General features: G+C 35.0%; 1 protein-coding gene across 2 annotated transcripts in view; it reads right to left on the bottom strand.

The window, feature by feature from the left end:
* GRL (transcription activator) overlaps positions 1-25404 on the bottom strand; it is a 268919-nt gene that overhangs the window by 144905 nt on the left and 98610 nt on the right. For both annotated transcript variants that reach the window (XM_089828816.1, XM_089828825.1), the window contains exons 7-11: positions 19710-19794; positions 15558-15683; positions 15334-15441; positions 6493-6537; positions 6267-6409 (exon numbers count right to left, since the gene is read on the bottom strand). In XM_089828816.1, coding sequence (XP_089684942.1) covers positions 6267-6409; positions 6493-6537; positions 15334-15441; positions 15558-15683; positions 19710-19794 — 507 coding nt within the window. The remainder of the gene's footprint in view (positions 1-6266; positions 6410-6492; positions 6538-15333; positions 15442-15557; positions 15684-19709; positions 19795-25404) is intronic.

Here is a 25404-nt window from a genome sequence, read left to right as displayed (position 1 = left end):
ATGAGCCCAAGCTTGGTATGAATATATTTGGTTGCCTAGGAGAATTTTGTACAATTTTTTTTTTCTCCCTCGGAGCCCCTTCTTTTATTTAATCTTTTCAATATTTCCCTGGTCATCTCTTATTATAATTGTCCTGTTTCTACTCTTCATTTTCAGCCATTTTACATTATTGTCTTTGATAAACCATTTCTCCTTTACTAGTTTAATCTATGTAACCAAGTGCTCCCCTGGAATCTGTCACGCATCAAATGGATACAAGTATGGATGTTACAACATGAGCGTCCTAGGTTGTTCCAAGGTTCCTAAGTGGCAGCCTAAGTGAACCCAAGCATTATCCAAACAACAATATAAAATAAAAATCATTTTTACAACATTTTAATAAGTAAAAATGTGACAATTATCTGATTTTTCCAGTAAGTGATATAATTGTGAAAATGGTGTGCACCATAAAGGTTTGTGCGGTTTCAAATGGATCACTCCCAACCCCCACAAGGGGTGCTATCCCTGTACCCTATTGAAGTTTTTGCACCCAAACACTCATGGAGTCGTGAGGAATGTCCACGTCAACTCCAATTGGGTCTCCAATCATAGCCTCCACTAGTTATTGATATCTCTTATTACAGAAGAAACTTGATGTCAATGAAGTGGTCTGGCAATGCAAAACTAACAGCTTAGACAATAAATTTTATGACTCTCAAAATATCATAACATGCCAGAGATTTGAATATCATCATTATTATAATATAGAATATGATATATCGTGATCCAAAACATGTCTTGTCTGAGATAAAATACGACAAACTCAATGAAAAGAAATTGAGTGCTCTTCAAAGTCACAAATCCTTGGCACTCAGCAGTTGGACAATTTGTCCCAGGTAATGTGAAAAGCTTCCGAAGAGGTTGATCAGAGTCTAAAGTGCACCAAATGAGTCAACGAAGCTGGAAACACTTCTATGAGTAGGTAAGTGGCAGTAAATGCCCAGAAGCATGCCAACATGAGGAAAGCCATGTTAAATGGCAAAAATAGGTAAGAGAAGTGCTTCAACAACTGATGTCAAAATCTTAACTACCAATATTGCAAGTGAGCCTCTGTAAGGGAGATATATGTGATTATATCCATCAAATGACAAGAACAATCAAAGTGTGTGCCTTGTAGCATTCAATACATTTTCATAGGGTACATGCTCTCCAAATGAGTGACCACGTGTTCATTGCCAATTTTAGCGGTAAGAGGAGCCTAGTCGAAAGCTCACAAAAATTATGCAATTATGACAGTTTCACTGGCACAAGCAGCACTAAAGCACACTTGAGTGTTAGGAAAGAAAATCTAGTGACAAAAGCAATCACAAAATGCACTTGGACAAGTTGAGCCATCACTGAAGTGGCAAACGAGACTAGAGACAGTGTCTAGAGTGAAATATATCACGATTTAAGTGATGAGCACTTGAAGTGCACACTCAAATGTTATCGGTAGGATTGGATGAGATACGCCATGTCTTTAAAGCATTCCCATAAGGAAATATCAACTCAAAATGACATTAAAGAACAAAAGGTGTGCCTACAGACAAATATCAAGTTTACATAAGTGACGTGAATAAATAATGCATACACTTGAGGTAATTGAAAAATGTTTCGAGTATCAATTTTCAGCTGTCTTAAGGAGGGTACAACAGCTGTTTTGCAGCTGTCTTTTGGCTCAAATTAAACATCATTAATTGATTATTCGCAGGAATTATGAATGTAGGGTTTTGCAATATTTTTTCAAAGCGATCAAACCATAGTATTCAGTCCTGTCAAACCTTAGGAATCTATGTTACCCAGTGAATCATCCCCTCTATAAAGTAACCCCATCCTCTAAAGGTGACATTTCAATGATCCCAGAATGGTAAGAAGTAGAAAGTATCCCCAGCCCATACCAGAGTTCACAAAAAATGGTAAACCTGTCATCAACTGCCATTTTTCAAAAGGAAATGACAAGGAACAGCATTCTTTGCATCTGTGTTCTTTGCCTCTGTGTTCTTTTGGAAAGCTGATTAAATAACCCTCAAACACAAAAATTGATTACTTTATGTTGGGTAGGAAAACAAAAACTGAACCCTAACCCAATCATAACAATTAGAAAGAGGTACTTTCAATCAAAATATAATATATTGTCCATAAATTGCAGACCACAACATTAGAACGGATTTATAACTATGTTACCCCAAGTTTTTTGGGACAAGGGAACAGGGGGGTGGGGAAATGGGCCTCCGGGATGAATTTTTTTCCTTGGAGCAGGGGATGGCAGTCTAAGCTGCTATATAAAAAATAGGGAAAATTTTAAATATGTAGGGAAATTTTAAATATTCATATAAAAACATGGATAAAGCATGCTTATATGAATTCTAGACCCTTAACATATAATGTTTGTGTTAAATAATTTAACTTTAGAGTTCACATGAGAGTGGAAATCTAACAAATTGTCAAAACTGAAACATTAATTTTATGGGACAGCCAAGGTAAAGATTTCCGGAAGTTTCCGAGATTCCAAGACGACTTGGAAATATAGACGGGTCAAATTTTGTGGGAAACGCATCCTCGGGTAACACTGATTTATAATGTTAAATTGTTAAAGTAATGGAAGTATAGATGCCACATTCACATTATAGCACAATTAGTTTGTCAGTAATTAGAATAAGAAAATAATATGCATATTGTGAGTGTACTTGAAAGTGCATGAAGAAATAAGATGCCTTAGTATACATTGATCCAGAAATGGAAGGATTATATTGTAGATGTATTTTCAGTAGAAATCAACACCTTGAACTTACAAATGGCCACGACAATCACCAAAATTGCTTCATGCTCTACTAGTCAAGCCAATGCTATTGATTCTATCACTTTTACTAACTATGCTTTCAAAATCATTAATGTTGCAACTTACGTCCGATATAGAGAAACTCTTGACAATTATATATTCCTACAAAAGTTTTAGGACTTAGACTCGCCATGCACTTGGCAGCCCAAAATAGGTCTCGGACTTGGGACTTGCAGCGAACTTAACAAAACACTTGGCTAGGACTTTTCCAAACAAAAGCTGTAGTTTAAGAAAGAATGAAATGTATCAATGTATTTAGAGAACATAAAAGCCTAATTTAAGTATGACTTAATTCAAACATTACATTGTCATATGATCTTCAAACACTCAATATTTGAAATTTTATAATTCCGACTCAATAATTAGTGCAGGTTTGGGAGTCCAAACCCCAATGGGTTTGAGAGGCAGCATGATAAGATACCCAAGGTGTTAGATGTGAGAAAACCCCAACAACAAAGGTGGTGCAAGTTTGAGCCCAAATATAAATAAATGAATGGGTTTGCCACAAAATAAGAAGTGAAAAGATCTCACCTTTTGGTGTTTTACCATGCTTGGACAACCCTAAGAGTCCGATATCAAAACTCCCCGAATCCCAGCCCACAACTTGTGCAAGTACTCGCCAAAACTCATGACTAGACCACCATTGGGAATTAATTTTAGGAAAAGGTAATTGCAGAGTCCTAAATCATTAACTCTAACTGCCTAACAAGTATTATATGCATGTTTTTTTTGTTTTATATGAATATCTGAAATTTATATTTTTTAAATTTCCCTTTTTTAATGACCGTCATCTAAAAAATGGCCTCCCAAACAACCCAACCCTAGAACACATTCCCTGCAATCCCTGTCCCATCAACCTGGTGGAACACAGCTAGGAAGCAGTTTTCTATTTGTCAATTCAAATAATTAGTTAGGATTGGTGAAATTGGCTACAAAAAGAGCTACGAGTTGGAAAACTAAACTGATCTTTTTCTCACTAAATTTGTCAAATTTATCACTAAGATTGATTGATTAAGATGTCCATAGCAGTTAGGTTTCAGGAATTCTTCACAGGATGCATGAAATCCATCATAAAGCACAGAGGAATATTAGTGTATCAAGCTGGTATTTTTAGCAATGCCCATTGTTGCCATTCACTATCTCAGAGTTTCTACTTTTGGAGAGAAGGCTATGGCCAAGTTTAAAGTTGCTCTTACTTAGCTTTCAGCTGTTCCTTTCTTTAGAACAATTTTCCTTTGATTTTCTTTCTTCCATTCTGTTTTTTAAATTGGGCGTTTAATAACTTTACAATTACGTGTTGATTTTTGCAATAGCCTGAATCCTTGGTAATTGGGTGTTTTAAAACTTTACAATTACGTGTTTTCAAAATTATTATTATTATAAATAATTGACGCTACACATTTGTTTGAAATGTATTTCTGTTCCCTGTAATTGTGTCTATTTTAAAGTGACAGTAATTTCATTACTTGAAACAAAAATAGATTATAGAAAACAGGTGAGAATTTCAGAGCTTATTGTTGTTTTTTGCTTTCCGTTGAATTGTAATAATTGGGGAAGCTACTTATATATATATCCTGACAGAGAATTTCAGTTACAGATGGTTACTTTATAAGGTTTCAGTACATAAATCATTATAGTAATCACAGAGGGCTTTTTAAGCATTTATGGGCATCTAAGCCGTGAAACAGTGTTCTGAAATTTAGATGCTTCACATTTATTAAAAGAGTACCTATTACACAAGAAATCCGGCCCATTTGGACAATGCTACCCTTAACTTAAATTGAGGTTTGTACGATTAAGGAAAGCTGATGGATTGGTCTCTTGTTGTTTAATGCCTTGACTCTTGTGAATTCTGCTTTCAAATAGTATTTTAAACTATCAAATATGTACAGAGGTGTTTTTCCTAGATGAAGACATGAAGTATAATTAGTAAATATTTTGAATTTATATTCAAGATGGGCGATCTTGTTGACTTTAAACGGTATTTTGGGAACCCTTACAGAGAGGCTGTCACCACATTAAGCAATGATATTAATCTTGATTAGTTATGAAGATAATACAGGAAGGTTCATATCACCCCCAACTCACAGAATTGGATCTATCCTATATTAAAATCATCTTTTCTTTGTCATCCCCTCTTTGTTGTTGTAACCTTGCTATTCTCTTATCTTGATATCAACACGCATAGCTTGCAGATAATCCATGCTGACTCCAAGATAAGAGATGAACAAGGCTTTAACAACTTAAGGGGCTGACTGATTTTAATTAGTTGATCACAAGGAGTTGGTTAATATTTACTTCTTGTATACACTATTTGTGCCTAGAAACCAATACTGAAGTTGGCAGGATATTTGAATTCTATAAAGATTATTTTTTATTTTTTATTTGGATTAACATGAATATTGGTATTCCCACTAATAATTGATCTTAGCTGGCAGTAGAGGGTATTTTTGACAGGTCTATTTAAAGAGATTTGGATCCCATGTATTGAATCAAGGAAGAGTCTATCAAGAGGCAGTAAGAAGAGCAGATCAAAAGGAATCAACCACTAAAGAACAATATCCAAAGTGAATTAAGCAACATAAAAATCTTTTACTCTGATTTTGTAAATTGGACATGTAAATAAAAGCCAAAAGGTCTTTCATATTGCCACTGGTCCAGGGCGGTCAAATTGATATGTATCATTGTATACATTGTTTCCGGACTGTATAAGTCTCGGGCTATACAGGGAGTTTTCTTTCCCCGTTCTTTTCCCCTCAGTGCCTGCACCTGAATGGGGTGTAAAAATTTAATATTAATAAAATAAATTTCTCAAGGCCATGGCCTATTATGTATAGGAAGAGAAAAAAACTGGGGAGGCTATGAATCAGAAAATTGGCCCTCCAGAAACACATTAATCTTTTCTTAAATTTAATAATGGGACCTGTTCCCTAGACAGCAACGTACTAATCAAAATATACATGCATGTGTGTATGGCTTTGCCAACATCCCCAAGAAATGGCCTCTTGAATTTCCATCCCAAAAATCTGTCACAGAAATGTCAAAAAACATAAGAAAATGCAGTACACATATCAGCATTGTCTTATATATAGAATAATTGTTTCAAGTTAGTATTCATGAACACTTTTCAAAATCATGGCTTAATGTGAAATTCTACTGTATTATTTTCGTATACCCTGTCCCATTTATTTCAAATATTATGTTTCAAGATTCAAGGAAAAAAGGTCTACTGAACTCTTTCTTTTCCTACAAACAGATGCACAACTTTGATTATGGAAAGCACTTTTGGATATCGGCCATGTCCTTGATTTCAAGTCAACAGTTGATTCAGGTTGAAACCTTTTGATTAGTCTACTGACTGGATGAAGAAAAAATGAGATCTATAACACAATCGGCAATAATTGCATACCATATCATTTTCTCGACCTGCTTTGCAAGATTATATTCAACGTCTGCTTCCTTTTGTTTTGAACGCCCAGCTTTGGCCATTTTCTTTGACTCCAATATTTTGGGTAATACATAGAGTTGGTATTCCTCATGCAAAAGTATACACTACAACCAGAGCAATAAAACTCTAAAAATATTATCTCCTTCAACAGTCAGAAAGAATGTTCTAGAATAAACTTGAAGCATACCTCGTCCCTGTAGAGAGAAAGCACTAAATTTTCCTTCAACACTGCCTGAAATTGAAAAGGAAAAAAATCAGATAAAATAATATAAATACAAAATAAAATATTAAAATCAACTTAGGAGTAAAATGATGATATCAAAAAATTATAAATTACTAATGTCACTGGAAAATCAAGTTAAATACTTGATAATACTTTATACCATCCAGCAGCTAGCCACTTGTTCTTAAGAAAACATCATTGATATCTCTCATGCACATCCAAAACCTTATGAAAAATCTCTCCGTCCACAAACATAATTGAACTGATACATAGCCTAGTACCCAAAATTAAAGTATTTCTCAGCTCAACCAGCAATGACTGACAAAAAATTCTATTGAGAATTTAATAATTTATCATGCCTACATTTTCTATGTATCTGACAAATTATAGTTCATACCAGCACTCAAACAATATTGGTCTAATATATGTAACTCATAGAAACTTGACTTAGTCATATACAAAATGATATAGGTAGTTAACATGACAACTCAGCTTATCAACAGTAACTCCATGACAAAATCTGATGACAACCTCGTCCGAATATCTTGCTTCTTATATGCTTCAGCAATGCTTTGGAACACTAAAAGTGATTTAATAGTCAATTGACCCAATTCTCCTATTTCCAGTTTAAAGAAAAGTGCAGTACCAGATTTGACAGGGGTAGTAGTAGTACCTTAGCCCTCTAAACAAAGATGTTGAATACTAGGAACCCCAAAATTATGAAAAAGAGAAGTTTAGGGGCTAGACTGTAAGAACTAGAGCTGGTTATGCTTTGACACAAGAGCAATGCCCTTGTCCCCAAAGTTTTCAAATGTCAACTAGGATATATACCCAAATTTGACACAATTAATGTCGGCCAACAAGGTTTGTCATGTTCTGTTGTCTCCAAGAGGATGATAGGATTTACAAACACTGAATACTTACTACCACACAAAAAAGAAAGCATCAAAGATCAATCAATGCTTTGAGCAAGTGCGCAAGAAATATAACACCTGAAAATATATATCTTATTTTTTGAGTCAATTCATCAGGCTATTGCATCCATATTATCAAAACATTTTTAAAGTCATAATTGTTAATTTGGTCAATCTTAGATTTTTCTTTATCGTGTCTGAACCATCTAATGGTATCAAGGATTTACTTCCCATTTCAATTGATGTTGAATCCTTAGTTAGTGATTCCAGTGTTAATTTGGGCTTGGTGTCAGCAGCTCCAACCCTTAGCCTCACCCTATATCATAACAGGAAGCACATCAAGGTCATTGCCCCTGGACAACTCAAGTAATTGTGGCCCCAAGCTTAAAGGATGCTACCACCCACAAAGTGCCTGCTCTACTTCTAAAAAGAAAAACATAGAAAATCAATTATCACCATGTCGAATGGAAAAGCAACTTTCTTTCTTTTCTTTTTTGACTTTTGCTATTAAATTCCAAGAAATTGAAGTACATTTTTTTTATTTTTTTTGTTGAATCAATTCCTATCCCTGCTCCTATGAAACACATTTACAGATTTGTCTGAGATACAGGCTCCACATGCCACATTAGTGATGTTGAGCCGAGTGATAAAAGCATAATTGTTAATTTGGTCAATCTTAGATTTTTCTTTATTGTGTCTCAACCATCTAATGGTATCAAGGACTTACTTCCCATTTCAATTGATGTTGAATCCTTAGTTAGTGATTCCAGTGTTAATTTGGGCTTGGTGTCAGCAGCTCCAACCCTTAGCCTCACCCTATATCATAACAGGAAGCACATCGAGGTCATTGCCCCTGGACAACTCAAGTAATTGTGGCCCCAAGCTTAAAGGATGCTACCACCCACAAAGTGCCTGCTCTACTTCTTAAAAGAAAAACATAGAAAATCAATTATCGCCATGTCGAATGGAAAAGCAACTTTCTTTTTTTTCTTTTTTTTTTGACTTCGCTATTAAATTCCAAGAAATTGAAATACTTTTTTTTTTTTTTTTGTTGAATCAATTCCTATCCCTGCTCCTATGAAACACATTTACAGATTTGTCTGAGATACAGGCTCCGCATGCCACATTGAGCTAGTGATGTTGAGCCGAGTGATAAAAGCTCCTCTCTACCATAGTTCACAACTCCATAATGTAATTCTTGTTTTTAAACCCGTGGATATCATAATTCAAGAGTCTTGTCACCTGAAACACTACAGATATTTATATATTTAAAAATGATTAATGTTTTCCTCAACTCAAATCCAGTTTTGTGCTCATTTAATATGGCAAATTGTTATTTATGATAACCTGTATGCCATGTTATTTATGATTAAGAGCTCGTCTACTATGGCTGACTATTATTTATGATTGCCTACATGCCAATCTCCACCACCTGAGGCCAACATCCAATGGTCATTATTTGTTCGAGAGGCATAGCTATTAGTTCAATGAGAACTAGTGTGCTCTACAGGGATGCAGTTTGGCTAAAGGCCTCTGTGTAGCATCATCCAAGGGTTGACAAAGATATTGTAGTGCCCTTTTTTGGAAACATTAGAAACTTTGGAGTTAAACTAAAACTTTTCAAAAAGTCTATTTTAATTAGTAACGGGAAAAGGTGACAAAGCGGCAATAAGATAAAACACAAAATGGGAATTTGAAGAGTCATGGTTGAGCATTAAAAGAGGGAGTCTCACTCGTTTTGGGAAGGCTTGGATTTGAGACTCATTTACTGGTTTTCTCTTTGGAAAACTTTGGGAAGCTGCTAGCTTTCTCTTGTCGGGGATCTTGAGGATGGAAACATTCGGGCTCTTCTTGGGTGGATTGGACATAGCCCCGATTCATCTTTGTGGTGGATTCATATCAGAATTCACACTTGGAATTACAGGTGCATTCCATTGTTATTTCCAACCTGACTGTATTTTTTATATCTAAGATTAGACTTGATATCTGGTTATTGTATTGCTGATGTATAATGCAATAACATATTCTGACTCATTGTAATGAGAATCTACTGGTTATACTGCTGGTTTACATTGCATCATTTATCTGTTTACGTTTTAAAAATTATTCTGAGAAAAATTGGAGATAATATCCTACTAGGATATTACAATGGTACCAGAGCAGTTTTTCCTACTAGCGTGTGAGATTTTAAAGGATTGCTAGCGAGTAGGTTGAAGAAACATTGAACTTAGCCACTCCTAGCTGAGAATTTTGATTGTCATGCTTTCTTGAATGAGATGTCTATCTCTCATGGTTTTCCCTGAACAATCATAATCAATTCTGGTATTTAAATTCAGAGCTACGAAAAGATATTATCCAAGGTTAGTGAATTATGCTCTGCGATTCTCATATCTGTGTGAATAGTTTCCTGCTAGAATCAATTGAGATTTTGCATTTCTGGGGAAGGAACAATTGGTGACAGAGTTGAAGGTATAGAGAAGTAATGTTTTTGAAAGACCAAATTTCTACTGTCAACAAGAATTATGGAATGTAATGGCAGATTAATGGTAAGATATTTACAGAACGTGTTACAACTGCAGTTGAAGAGCTCTGGGTGTTACATAAGCAAATGGGTATTGTAAATGTTTGGGAAGACATTCATGATAGACTCGAATATTTGACAAAATATAGCATTAATATTGTGGAGCGGAGTCTAAATTAGTATTTGGTGTTGTTAGAAATTCTTTGCCATGAAGAATTTTATGCAAGCGGAGTCTGAAATGGTAATGTTGAATGCAAGTAGAGCCAAAAATTTTATCGTTATAAGATGATTCTTCTGTGACTGTCGCTACACTTCCCACCTAGAAGTTGGAATCTACACAGGAGCACTAAATTCTTCTTTATCGAGCTCAAATTATCCATCATAGTTGTTTATGGAACAACGAATAATTATTGGAGCCAATTTGTAATCGACAAAGTTCATCCACAAGTGACACCAATTTGGGTGGTTGCAAATCTGTAGATGTGGTGTGGAGCCATTACAGGCTATTTTCTAGAGTGATTATGCCAATCTGAACATTATTCGAAGTTTCAGGATTATGCCACAAAAGTATTGGTATTGAAATATTAGCCATTAGGGAGTTACTCGGCGACAAAGGGTGCCGACCAAATTTTTGCAATGGATGAGACACTACCGTTACAAATGTTTGTATTTCTGATGTGTGAATCATTAATGAAATGCCAAAGATAGTAGCACTGATAGGTACATGTAGCATTCTGCTAAGCACGCCAGTTATCTGTATACACGCTTGTTGTGACAAAATCTTGCCGCCATCTTTGCCATGAAGGATCAGGAGTCGTCAAGTATTCTCTAAATTTGGTATTGACTGAGCTTCATCGCAACATTTGGCAGATGGAGAAAATGGTAGTTACAACGTGATGAGCTTGAAAGGAGATAACCTCAGCCAATATTATCAAGAGTGGCAGAGAGAATTGTTTCTACGTAGGAAATAGTGGAACTGCACACATATGAGATTCTAAATTCAGTCTGCATAAAGTTGTGAAGTTAGTAATTTGGAGCAGCTTTGGAAAGAAACATTTTGGACGTTCATAAAGATTCTCAAATTTATGATTACCACCATTACAAAAATTGGAGTAAAGAGAGTTTCAGATTTATGGCAGATCTGGTCAACTTTGTGAGCATCGTAGGTGTAATGCATTAAGCTACAGGGGTCTCACAAAGATTCTAGCATATTGTTTAGAGGCCTGTTTTATCAGTAACATGGGGGCATTGCAAATGCTAAAACATCTATGGTTTGAGCAGAGCATTCAAGAGTTGGATTCTTAAGTGGAAAGAACGTTAGTTCCTTTGTTACGTTAAGAGCACTACTTAAAAAATCCAAGAACAATATTCAGTTTGCTCCCAATGAACTGCGGCAATTAAGAAACTTGATAACTAGATAGAGAGAGTTTTCACCATTACAGGTATGGTATCAATAGGAGAGTAAGCATAAAGCTGTAGTTGCCATCCCCTAGGTCAAGAATTTGTATGTGCAAGCAGTGGTAAAGAAAAAATGGTTTGGGATCTAAATCAGTTCACAATGGTTGGGAGAGAGTTTTCAACTGTTGGATACATATAATAGTTTTTTTTTTTTAGCTTTACACAACAGTGTTTGTCATGAAGTGCTTGTGATATAAATAAGTAGGGAACACAGTTTATGGAGAGAAGTTGAACTTGAGTCAGGAGTTGCTGAATGTGACAACTCTTTCTTTGACTATAGAATCTTATTTTGTGAATCGAAACTGTCGGTGTCTGAAAATACAATAAATACTCCTTAGATAAGCTTTAGCGGCCAGGCAATTTAGACAAGGGATTCTTACAGAGATTTTGAACTATTTCAACTTAACTGATTAAGGGAGAAGGAAACAATGGAAAATCTAAAAAACATGTTTTTCTCCAAAAAGTTTAATGACATTTTCAATCATGAGCAGTTAAGAGATTTGCAGAAAGAAGAACTAGGAAATGGTTTGTATATCAATTGATTGCAATTGGAGTCTATGAGATCACTCGATGGCCTTCTTGCTAAATGGGAAGGAGTCAATTCTATCCAAAATGGATCAGTCTGATTGGAGGCTACTTAATGGACCTTACAGCCGTCAATGGCTATCTTAATCCAACACCAATTATAGGAGCATCCTTGTGAAGAGGTGAGGGTAATGATTGCTACTTGTCTTAGTGAAATCCTAAAAATAACAGCTCTTGTTGCTCCTTATAATGACAGGACATTGGTAAAGGTACTACAGCTGATTGTGGACAGCCTATCTGGGTTACATGATGACAAAGACCCTACTTGTAGTAAGAAGATGAGGATTCTAGAACTCATGGAAAAAACCAGATTTTCCATTCCCATGTGGGACCTTGGTTGTGAGGAGATGATTTGTCAATTGTTTCAATGTCTCTTAAAAAAATTTAGAAACCATCATCCAGATAATGTGAGCTTTCATAAAAACAATTGTCTCATTAATCCTAGATGAAAACGACAACATATGTAAGAAAATAAAATCAGATTTGCTGGCTACGTGAAGAAGGGAGAACACAATCTCACCTGTGGCTTATGAGCTTGTGGAGGAACTAATTGAACATAAGTTTGACAAGTTCAAGGAGTTTATGACTGAATGTAAGTTAACATCAGCAGGTATACAGGTTGAAGGTACTTTGAAAATGAGCAAGAACCAAATGAGGAGAGAGAAGATCTGTTTTACTTGCAAGCAGTTTCGGTAACTTGGTCGCATTTGTGAGGATAACAAGCAGGAAGAGTCAGCTCAAGAAATGCAGATCAGCATTGAGGAAGTTGACGGCTCATTGGTTCAGCTACAACATAATGAAGATCATAAGAGAGAACCTGCTATGGATGATGGTAAGATTTGTACTAGCATCCAATTTGGTGAATTGGAGGTTTTTATTGACCAACATTATGGTAATAATAAGGCTGAAACAAAATCTCTCCATGAAGATGAATTATGTGGACACAATGACGTAATAGTTGATAAGGCAATAAATTTCAAGATAGAGGAAAATTCTGAAAATGGTGCAACTAAAAATGAAATTAAATCTAGTATTGAAGAGCTAGAGCAAGATGGTATTTCTATAGGGGCAGATTTGGAGGATCAACCAGAAATTCCATTTTCAGTTGAATATTTTGTAACATATAATTTGGAAGATATGCTGAACGTAACAAATGATATGGTCATTGCAGCCTTATTGCATTTTGATAACACCCATAAATACATTGAATAAATCATGCGGGAAGTTAAAAGTATTGAAAAGGAGAAGCGAATTACGAATGGAACCAATAGTGCAAGTCTTCACACTCTTAAGACGCCATTGGAAAGAATGAAATCAGACTAGTTGAAGTTGCTCAAAGAAAGAGATATGGCAATCAAACATGCTGAAGTTAAAGAAGAGGAGATAAATGAGTTATGTCTCCAACTAAGTATGACACAATACTCATTACATCAGGCTGAAAATCAGAATTCTAGAACAACCACTCGCATAGATGATGGACGTGATCATAGAACCACGGATCTTATACACATAGAAGGGATCAGTACCTTTGGGGAGGATGAAGCTGAACTTAGTATTCTCACTTCACCATATCTATATGAGGCTCATTATGTTGAGGAAGACCTTATGGACCAGCAAGAAATAGACAATGAGAACTCTAATTTTTATGACAGCTGTTATATATCTACACAATGTCATGTGGACACGTGAAAATAATTCAGAATTTTCACTTGATGGTGATCATTTTATTGATGGAGATGTTGATTCCAGGTTGATACTTATGGTGATGCAGATAATTAAGAGTTCTCTTTAGTGTCCCTTGAGGGTTTTTACAGCTTACCTAGAGATTTATTATGATACGGCAGCTACCTACTTATTGATTGGTGATTTTATCTTTCTACATACTCTAGTTATCAGTGTCTGCCCCGCTTAAACTATTAGTACATTTTCAGATTTGGCTTGGCCTACAGGGGTTAGTGAGTTGCATGCAGATCAATGGGAACTACACATGTCACAATATATTCCATACAAGATGCTTACCCTTCCAGTTCCACAACATATTGGTGAAAGCGTTAGCATTCTTGATGCTCATCTGAGTTATGATAGTGACATCTTGAATCATGTTGAATTGGTTTCCTTGCACATGGGCAATGTGATGGGCATCTATTTATTCAGTTGACTGATCCAGAAGGTTGGGGATTCACCGATCATCTATTTCTACACCCAGGATCGTGTTGATAGATTGATTTGGGATCCAAGTGATAGAAGGATGCATGTTTTTCATTTTGAGGGTTATATTGTGATACTACAGAGTTTGAGATTCAAGATCAGAGTTGTGCATCATACAGACGCAGCGGTACTTCATAGATTATAATGGAATCCAGGGATCTAGTTGATGGATGGGTTGCACTTGGACACCCTGCTTCGTAGTGTGGCAAAATGTGTTTTCAGATTGGGCTATAAAGCTACCTCTAGATTTAGATTTATATGGTTTCCTGCCACTAGTTGCTTAAGAACAAGCAACCTCAAGGAAGGAGGACTGTAATGTCTATTTTTCGGAGTATCAGAAAATTACTAGCTCAACTTGTAAAATAAAGTGACTTTGTAGTTAAACTATAACTATTTAAAAAGTCTCTTTTAATTAATAACGGGAAATGGTGACAAAGGGGCAGTAAGACCAAAGACAAAAAAGGAATTTGAAGTCATGGTTGAGCATTAAAGAGGGAGTCTCATTCATTTTGGGGAGGCTTAGATTTGAGAATTATTTTCTGGTTTTCTCTTTGGAGAACTTTGGGAAGCTGCTAGCTTTCTCTTGTTAATGATCTTGAGGACGGAAACCTTTGGGCTCTTCTTGGATGGATTGGACGTAGCCCTGATTCATCTTTGTGCGGATTCATATCAAAATTCACACTTGGGATTACAAGTGCATTTCATTGTTATTTCCCATATGACTGTATTTTATGTATCTAAGATTGGACTTGATATCTGGTTATTGTAATGCTGATGTATAATGCAATAACATATTGTAAGGCATTTTAATGAGAATCTACTGGTTATATTGCTGGTTTACATTGCATCAATTATCTATTTACATTTTGAAATTTATTCTGAGAAAAATTGGAGATAATGTCGTATTGGTATATTACAGATATGGCCAACTTTAGTTCTGCGTAATGATAATACATGTACTTTTCCAACTTCACAAAAATATTTGGTCCATCAAAAATAGTAGGTCAAATTTTTCAGTCACATTCAATATAAACATGAATATAGGAAATCACTTTGACAGTCCCCCACTATATTAATGAAGATAGTATTGATGTCCAAATAGGAAAAATCAGTACAAACCATTGCAATGTCAATACCAGTGATTCGGAGTAGCTCACTAGGACAGACCAAATACCCAAGAAGTACCCACTCTCTGTGAGCACTAACATTAACCAGGTCCTGAGCTCTCTGTGACAGTAAAAATGTAACGTAAGTGAGAAAACAATAGTCTGTCAAAACACTAAGAACTTAAGCAAAATTGAAGCTATGTAAAATCAAAAGAAGGAAGCTGAGGCAGGCAATACCATAGGATGGGCAGAGTTCGTGAGTATATCAGGATATCGAGGATGGAATGGGCTGAGGAAACCCTCGTTTCTCAATTTTTGGGTATCCGCTGCAAGAAAGACAATAGGCCCCACTGCCTCCAAAACCTGATCTTACAAGGAAAAGAACTGTAAATAATCAAAGCCTACACACCAGCAACAAGTATAAAGAAACTAACAGTTTTCCCTATTAAAGTAATCACTTCCATACAAGAGAGATGTGAAGTCATCATGGTATTAAATTAAAAAATATATACATCATAAGACCGTCATCATTTGACCAAATTGACACTACGAGCATGGAATTACCTTTATACCTGTCATAAAATATAATGAAGAAGAAACAAATACAAAATAACCATTCTTTTCCTTGAAAGCTCAAAGAATCATTGAGACCAAAATAATGTATTTTTATAGAGAAGAACCAGTTTATATAAAATTACCATTTGTATACACATGATCATAATGTCAAAAATATTTAAACACCACGTGCTATATTTTCTGAGATTTTATGACATATGGTTGCCTAGAATCTGCATGCTATGATCACTTACCCAGCTCAATTATTACGTATTCTCCAAAACCTGATCTTCAGATGAAAAATATAGTAAATAATCAAAGCCTAAATACCATCAACGAGCATAAAAGGTGAATGGTTCACTCTCTATTTAAGTAATCACTTCCATACAAGAGAAATGCAAAGTCATCATAGCATTAAATTAAGAAAATTCAAAATATACATCATAAAAAGATCATCAATTGACCAAATTGATACTAGAAAATGGAATTAATTTTACTTATGTTGTGAAATTTTATAAAGATGATGATACAAAAATAACCTCTACTCTACTTGAAAGCTCCAAGAATCGTTGAGCCCAAAATAATGTATTTTTCTACAAGTAGAACCGGTTCATATCAAATTGCCATTTTTATATGCATAATCATAATGTCAAAATTATTTGAACCCCAGGTGCTATATTTTCTGAGATTCATGACTTATGGTTACCTAGAATCTGCATGTTATGATCAGTTATCTAGCTCAACTATTAGGTATTCATCTTACTTATTCTTTAACAACCAACAAACACCACAGATTATACATTTATATTTTTTTACATAATGCTATCTAACTGCGGGAATAAATAAAACCCCCTTAAATTTAGCATACATTTAAACCCATTTCTTACCAACACCAATTTATCTTTTACAGTGAATATCGGTCTAAAGATTAATTTCCTTTTGTAGGAGAAATTCCGCTGTTGTTAAAAAAGCAAGAGAACTGTCCAGCTAGATATCTGCAAGATTCACCCCAATAGCCTACTGCCCTGAACATAATCTATAAATATTTACAAACATTGGACCAGCCACTAACTTGGAAGCTAAGAGAAAGCTAAACAACAATATAAAATAGTAAAATTGGAGCAAGTAGTATTAAAGGATTTTATAATTTTTTACTATTTTACTATTTTGTTATTTTTTGTTTCTTCTGTAGAATCTTTTATCAAGGTTGCATGGGAGGGGGTACTTGGTACATCAAATTGCTTTTTAATATATTTTAATATTTATGGTAAATCCGAAAAAATTGAGTCGTAACAATGGTTCTTCAAAACACGAATAGTGATAAAGTTTGCAGATGTAATATATTGTTTTCAATTTCAGATTTGCAATATGTTTGTAATAATAATATACGCTAAATGTTTAGATGCAAAACAGAGAAGGCGGACTTTAAACACGAAGACAAATCATATTGCAAATGATAAACATCCGACTTGAACAGTGATAAAGTTTACTGTTAATCAGTATTGTATCAAAGTTTCAAACTGATTGCGTACTGAATTAAGCTTGATAAACAACAAGCTAAAATACAAACAAAAAACTGTAACAAAAATCAGAAATCTTAATCAAGGTCCTTGGCTATGATGCTCTCCACTGAGTACCCGGTACGGGGGTACGTGTACCCAGTACTTGGGTATGTCGATACGCATCCTAGGGGTGTGGGTGCACATACCCATGCAACCTTGTCTTTTATTAATGGTCATTTTAGGTGTCTTAAAATTTTATTTTAGTCTTATATTTGTAGAAAACTTTAGCTTCAATTTGAAGCTCTTGTAAATTGTTGTGTACCCGTTAATTTTCATTAATTCAATTGAGCAATTTTAAATTTCAAGGTATCAGAGCTGACGATGAGCCATTAAACCATTTTGTCCCCTTCTACCTAGATATAATTTCCAGAAATTTTTAATGAGATTTTTTGAAGAAAAAATCTGCATTGGAGAGAAAAGGTGTCTAATACTTTCTAATTTGCACGGGTCTTTTACACCCAAATCGCATCATTTGTTTTGCAGAGATTTCATGGGTGAATCTGTGAAAATCCCACATCTTCAAGTCTGCATTTTTGCTTGAGTTTTTTGGCCCCAGGTTGAACACCTGTACCTATGATTTTATTCACACGGGTCTGAAACCCCCAGTTTTTCAGCTGCATTCCTGCAATTTTCTCGATGCCTTCTGCCACACAATTTCGGCTGTACTTTTTTGCCCCGGAAACGATTTTATCGCTTTTTCAGCCCAATAGAAAAGTTGTCTTCAGACAGGCAAGAAGAATTTTTTATTCAGAATTTTTTATGGTTTTTCCAAGATCTATTCAGTTTTTCAGACACGATTTTCTCATGTTTTACAGCTACAACCTGTAACGAATTTGCCAAAAATATTTCGGCTAGGGTTTTGCTGAAATTCTTCTTTTTTATCTAACCCAAATAGGGTTTCTGTTTTTGGTAGCTGCTTCAAAAATTTCAAAAACCAGAAAACTTATGGGCATTTTTCTAGGTTTCGACTGATTTTTATTTGACCTAGGGCTTGTAGACATGTGCAGGAATTTTGTTTTCCAAGCAGTACTTCAAATTTTGATAAGTTGGCCTCATTGAAAAATAGGAGGGATGGTGTCGTTGACGAACATCATGTTAGAAGGCAATTAATGCTTTAACAGCAAGAACTATAAACCCTAGAAGAAAATGATGCTTTCAATTTTTGAGTGTCGGTGTCTAAATCCAGTCGTTTTGGGAGCCAGTACTCATTCTAAATGACATAACCAAGAGATGCGATCATGTTGTTAGAGTTATTAGTCACTGACAAGATGCTTCCAGAAGTACCATCAGGTAAGACAGCTAAAGAGAGTCGAGATTACTTCAAGGGTCTTCATGAACCATCTAACAAGAGCCAAACTTCTGAAGAACATGTGCCTTTATGATGGATGAGAAGACTCTTGAAGAGCATCTTATGAAGGTCAAGGATTTAAGCGATCATTGAAGGCCATAGGTTGAAAAATGGAAGAGGACATGGTGGTGATTACACTTATGAATTTACCACGCTCCTACAAACACTTCTTGAGATGTTCAACATTACCTCAACTAATGTTGACTTGAAGTTTGATGAGTTATTTTAATAAATTGTTGCAACAAGCTAGGAGGAGACAAGAGTTGGTAGCAAAGTGACATGGTCAATGAGAATAAGCATTTGATACAAAGGTGTGTCCACTCAATAGAAAGGACAACACACATTTGAGGAAGGTTCCAATAAGAAAATCACATGTCACTATTGTGGGAGGCTTGGTCATATTCAGAGAATCTGCAGAAAGTGTTTAGCTAATTCGAAGACAAACCAAGGAGTTTCAACAGCAAGCTCTTGTCACAGAGCATTCTGAAGATGAGTCAACCTACTATGCTATTTGATAACCATAATTAGTCATATTGATTGGGCGGTTGATAGAATGACCATTAAGGGAGGGTATTAGAGTATTTTAGATTCTACTTTTCGCTAGTTCTGTAGAATCATTGAGATTGATGGTCATTTTAGGTTTTGTGTTTATAATTTTATTTTTGTCTTCTATTTTAGAAGACTTTCAGCTTTAGTTTGATGCTCTTGTAAATTGCTATATGTGCCCGATGATTTCCATTAATTCAATCAAGCAGTTTTGAGTTTCAAGCAGTGCACATTGACACTGACAGATATGATGAATATGTAACATTAAAAAAAAAATAGAGCTCAGGTTTACACAAATAAAAAATGTCTACATCTGCAAATCCAGAATTGTTCTTCAAAAAAATATAGAGATTCCAAGTTTAAGAAAGAGCATATCACCTCTCCAATGCGAGGGCTCACGAAATTTAGATCTTCATGCAATCCTTTTAGTGGTGGATCATAAGAATCAATGAACTGTACCAGACTGCAAGATCAACATTCATTTAGCATTAGCCTATAAGAAAAATTGTCCACAAACTCGATAAGTGATTATCCTTCAAAGAATAAGAGAAGAAAGAAACATTTCAATTAGAGGATTACATTGCCTGTATTCAATAGAGTAGCAGCATTTTGTACTTCAAAAATATTAAAGTAAATAATATTCACTGTTATTAATAGATTTCCCCTACTACAAATTGTGTAACAATATTATAATCATGTCTGTAGCCACAGCAAAGAGATAAATGCAGTTATTATCTCTACTGCAAGCAAAAAAATGAAGAGAATTTGAAACAAAAGAGTTTTAAAGTCATACTTTCCTATAAATGTACACTAGATATAGATCAATCACATTTGTAAGAGGCAAAATGGCTAATTGTGCTAAAACTATGATGACCATATAGCCTTGAATGAGGACGCTCTATCTGTGGCATTCACATTTTGCCAGCTGCATACAGCAATTGGAGAAAGCTGCCCATTAACTTATCATAACCGAAATGCATGTAATTTGATCACAATGTATAAGAAAAGAAATGCATGAAAAAAAACACAATATATGACCCAAACAGAGGACAAAACTGACATCAACAGAAAATTCAGAGCAGTACCTGCACCTCTCAAAATTGAGCATCCCACTAAACCTTCAAAACTGCAAATACCTCGTGGGACCGATAGTTTTCTTCTTGATTGCTGAATCTAAAATCTTTCATAATTCAATTGAACTTCTTATTGTCATGGCAGATTCTGGTGTACTTATATATTTAGAATAATCATTCTACTATATATCAAACTTCCATAACAGAGCTGAACGCACACTAAAGACTGTTGATCACTACAACATGAGTATGTAGCAAACTTGCCCAAACATGAAAATTGGAAAGAAATGACATTCATAATGGAAATGAACACACACTAGCAACAGTTGATCGCTAAAAAAATATTTGTGTTTGAAAACTTGTAAGGTTCTCCAAAACTAGAATTTGCATTGTAACTGCTCCAGATTGGAAATTCATCTCAAACATCCTAACAATATACATGAAATATAACTTAAAATACAATAAAGAAAAATTAAACAAACTTATACTTTAATGTTTATTTCACGTATGGCCTCCTATAATCATGCCAACATAAAAGTTCAACCCAAAACAACTCCAACTATCCTCCAAGGCTTTAGGCACCTGCAACCTATAACATATACCCTCAAAAAGGGGACTGACTCAACTTTGATATTCCTATGCCAAGCTAGCATGAACGGTCAGCAATAGGGTCATGGTATGACCTCCAACAACTTAAATCAGTGCAAAAATGCAAACAATAATGGCATCCCAAACAAAATATTTATAACCAAAACTCAAAAAACTTCATCCACGAAACTTCACGCAAGGAATGGTGTAGCCAATAAGAGGCATACAGCCAACAAAGAAACTCCTCAAATTGCCCTCAAGAACTTCAAATTATTCTGCAAAATCTCCACAAATAATTCTGAAATTTGTAAAACAAAATTGGTACTCTAGTTTGACACACAATGGTGATCTCTGAAATGAAACCACACAATCCAGCAAGAGGCTGTCTTTCAAATCTGAAACTAGAAATCAATTGAGGATTTTCGTCCAATTGAAGCAACACAATCCAGCAAGGGGTTGTCTTTCAAATCTGAAACTAGAAATCAATTGAGGGTTTTCATCCAATTGAAGAACTCTTGTTGTCCTCAATTTTGACATCAGAAAATTGCGGCAACCCTATGCAATTTTCTCAAGGATTCGTAGGTTCATCCTCTTTGTTTAACGCATTCATGATGCATCATGAAAACAATGCATTATCTCTGAATTGTTCTTTGTGTAGTCTTATTTATGTGATCTTTTGAAAGTTCTCCGTCGAGATTATCCCCAATTGTTTGTCGATAAGAGTTTTTCTTCTCACACTACAAACACTCAGTTCCTGTGTTTTCTTTATTTTTCTGTGTTGTAAATAGTTTTCACTCTTGTTTTTTCCTTAGGTAAATAGCCCTTGGAATTCTGCTCAATTCAACCTAACTTAGCTCCAAATTGGAGTTGTGTAGCTCAAGTTATAAGGGAAAAAGTGGGGTTTTTCAGGTCCTACATATTTTTGTTAAAAACCTCACAAAAGTGGGCTTTTTATTGACAACCGCACGATATAAAGTTATATTTGATATTTAAATTGGATTTTGTGGTCCATTTTAAAATTACAACTCACTCTGAGTTGATTTGACCATAGTTTTTTATGTTTTATGAAAATAGCTTATTTCAAGGTTATTTTTCATGTTACTTTATTTAAAACTACAATTAAATATTAAATATAATTACATGAGACAACTTAAGTGTATAAGTGGGATTTTACTTCATATTGCATATATCCACATGCAAACACTTCACGAAAATACACTTTAAATAAATTCTAAGTCCCAGCATCATTAAAAGTGTGCTTTTTAAATGCGATTACATATGTTATTGCATTAAAAGTTCATTTTTAATAATCCAATACATATGCATTTATTAAATCACCGTTTAAGTGGATTTTTGAAATACATTTCCATGTCATTTTAACATGTAGATGCAAATTTAAAGAGAGTTCTTCACTCACATCAAGCTAAAGTGGTGATTTTGGACCCAAATACACATGTAGTTGATTAAAAATAACTTGTTTCCACAAAGCTTAATGAAAAGTGGCGATTTCTGGCCCTACTGCATGTTTTAAACAAACTTGTTTTAAAAGTCCAAAATACAAGTTCATTAAAGGTGGTGATTTTTACTGCTATTGCATGTGTTTCAAATACATGTAGAAGGCTTTGAATTCCCCATTTTCAATGACATACTCTATCTCAAAGCAAGTGGCGGTTCTCCAAGAGAATAAATGTATTTCGAAATGTGTGAAATCCCCTAAAAAGTGTGTTTGACGCTAACTAAAGCCCTGATTTTAAAAGTGACGATTTTTAGTAGAAATACATGTTTTAAAACATATGTTATTGACCTCTCATTATGTGTTTTCCTTTATAAGGCCATGGAGTGCCGAATTTCTTTGAGAATACATGACCCTTTTCGATTTTCATTGAGAATACATGTATATTTTGAGAATACATGGCCATTGGCAATTTTCTTTGAGAATACATGTATTTCAAAATGTGTGAAATCCCCTAAAAAGTGTGTTTGACACTAACTAAGCCCTGATTTTAAAAGTGATGATTTTTAGTAGAAATACATGTTTTAAAACATATGTTATTGACCTCTCATTATGCGTTTTCCTCTATAAGGCCATGGAGTGGCGATTTTCTTTTTCCCTGTTTTATATCTTTTCCTTTCAGCTATTTATCCCTTCATTCATTCTTTGTTCGCATTTTGTTTGATTTCTTCTTCTTATTGTTTTGTTGCTGCTCCTTGCCTGAGAGCCTCTCTGTTTCTTTTCTCTGTTGCTATGTCTCTTTGTTGTTTTACTAAGGTTCTATACCTCTCTCCTCCTTGCACTTACGTGCCTCCCTTCCTGCAGTCACTCACGTGGCTGATCTTCTTGCATGTACGCGAGCTGCTATTTTTTTCTTCTCCTCTTCAATTCGTGTCTACTCCTCTTCAACTCGTGCTTGAGTCACAGTTCTCAGCCTCCTTGCCCACAACATCCAACACCGCATTAATGAGATTTGCGCCCTCAGTGTAATGGCCCTTTGCCCAGTTATTTCCAGCAACGAACTACCCGAAGTTATCAGGCCTAAAGATCTGGCCATAGGGTCCCATCTTGACGTTGTCCATGGTTCCAAGCTCCAGCTCCATGAGCACGACCCTGGGAACAAGTCTCCCGCAGCTCGCCTCATTGTATACACATTCACTCTCTCCAGCTGAAGATTAGATGTGCCATGGTACCTTCCCGTAGGATCGATCCCGTTCTCATCACAAACAACTTCCCAAAACTTTGCCCCGATCGTGCCTACTACCCTTTCCTTGCATTACCCTAAAAGCTACATGTTGCTCTACTTCCTAGCCTGTTCTAGCTACTACTCTATTGGTACGTGAGTCTCCCTTATTCTCCTTTCATGCCTTCCCTTGCTGTTGTGAGCCCTCCCTTTTCGAACATCCCTTCCCTCCTTGCATGAGCTAGGCTTGTTCTTGCAGGTGAGCTGGTCACCTCTCCTTGCTACCGTGCCACCTCCCCTTGCTAGTTGCTGCCCACAATTTTTTCTCTTTCACTTTGCGTGAGCCCCTTCAACCTACGGTTGCTCTCCCTTCTCCAACGGCTGCTAGGTTTATGCTTTTTGTTTTATGATTAGAGTTGTTATAACTATTGCTTTATTAATAAAGTTTTATTTTGGTTTGTCATTTATCAAACCCGTGCTTCTTTATCATTAAATCATTTATAAGTTTTTTATTTTTGTTTTAATAATAGAGTTTGAGCTATTGATTTATTAATCATTTTTTTTTTGGTTTGTCATTAATCCAACCTTTTTATTAATCATTTATAAAAAAAATTTAGAGTGGTCATAATGTAAGTTATAAAATTGATTTTATAACTTTACATTTGGCATTCTCGTATTTTGTATTGTTCCAAAAAATTAATTAGGACTCCGTATTGTTTCATATTTTGTATTGTTTCAAAGCCATAAGTCATAAAATTATGTTAGAAGTTGTAAAATTAATTAAGTTTGGCTACATATAAGTTATTTAGTTTGGTTTAATTCATTTTTTTAAGTTACAAGTTATTACATTATAAGTTATAAAATTAATTTATAACTTATACATTTGACTTTCTCACATTTAATATTGTTTCCAAGTTATAAGTTATAAATTATTACGTTTATAACTTATACGTTTGGCATTCTTATTATTAATTACTTAGTGTTGTTTAAACATTTTAAATTCATTAAGATTCGTATTCATACTTAGTTAGATACGTCTTCCTTTAGTTTTTTCAACATCCTTTAAGTTTTTAAGGTTTCTGTAGATTCCTTGCTCAATTAATAATTTAATAATGGTTTTGCATCTTTTTGTTTCCTTAAGTTGCAGGCATATTATTCCTCTAACGTCTTTTCTACAGGGTTTGCATTTTTAGTCTGTTACCAAATCTATTTCAAGATGTTCCCTGACAAGTTTATTTTTATAAAAAAAAAATCTTGAGATTAATGTTTTCAGAATAATCATTCATAGCTTTATGAGGAAGCAACAATTATTTCATAATATATTAGCATCCTTCCAACACTTTCCTCTTCAAAGAATTTTTTTTTTCATTAGTCTATTTCAAATAAAGAAAGTACATTAAAATAGTCTATTTTTTTTCTTACTTTCTATCATATCTAAACCTAAAACTTGTTGCATGCCTAACCCTTCATTCCTAACCCTTTCCTCTTGACCAAACCCCCTACACCTAGTTTGTAGAACCCACCGATTCTACAATAACCCCTAAATTGTCATCCCTTGAAGTGACCCTCATTTGAAGAGGAACCCTTCGGTTCTCACAGTGTCAGACTACCACTAGAATTGCATCAAATAGTGCATATGCCCTAACCACCATATCTACTGGTAGTAGCCCAGCTATATGTGTCATTTCCCTTTCGAAATACATGTGATTCCTTAGTCTCAATCCTATCCTCATTGTA

The sequence above is a fragment of the Cupressus sempervirens genome, chromosome 1, assembly GCF_028749045.1.
Source record: "Cupressus sempervirens isolate cs-2001-9-10 chromosome 1, ASM2874904v1, whole genome shotgun sequence".
Classification (NCBI taxonomy): Eukaryota; Viridiplantae; Streptophyta; class Pinopsida; order Cupressales; family Cupressaceae; genus Cupressus; species Cupressus sempervirens.
The sequence above is the reverse complement of the archived record's forward strand: the minus strand, read 5'-3'. Positions and strand labels throughout refer to the sequence as shown.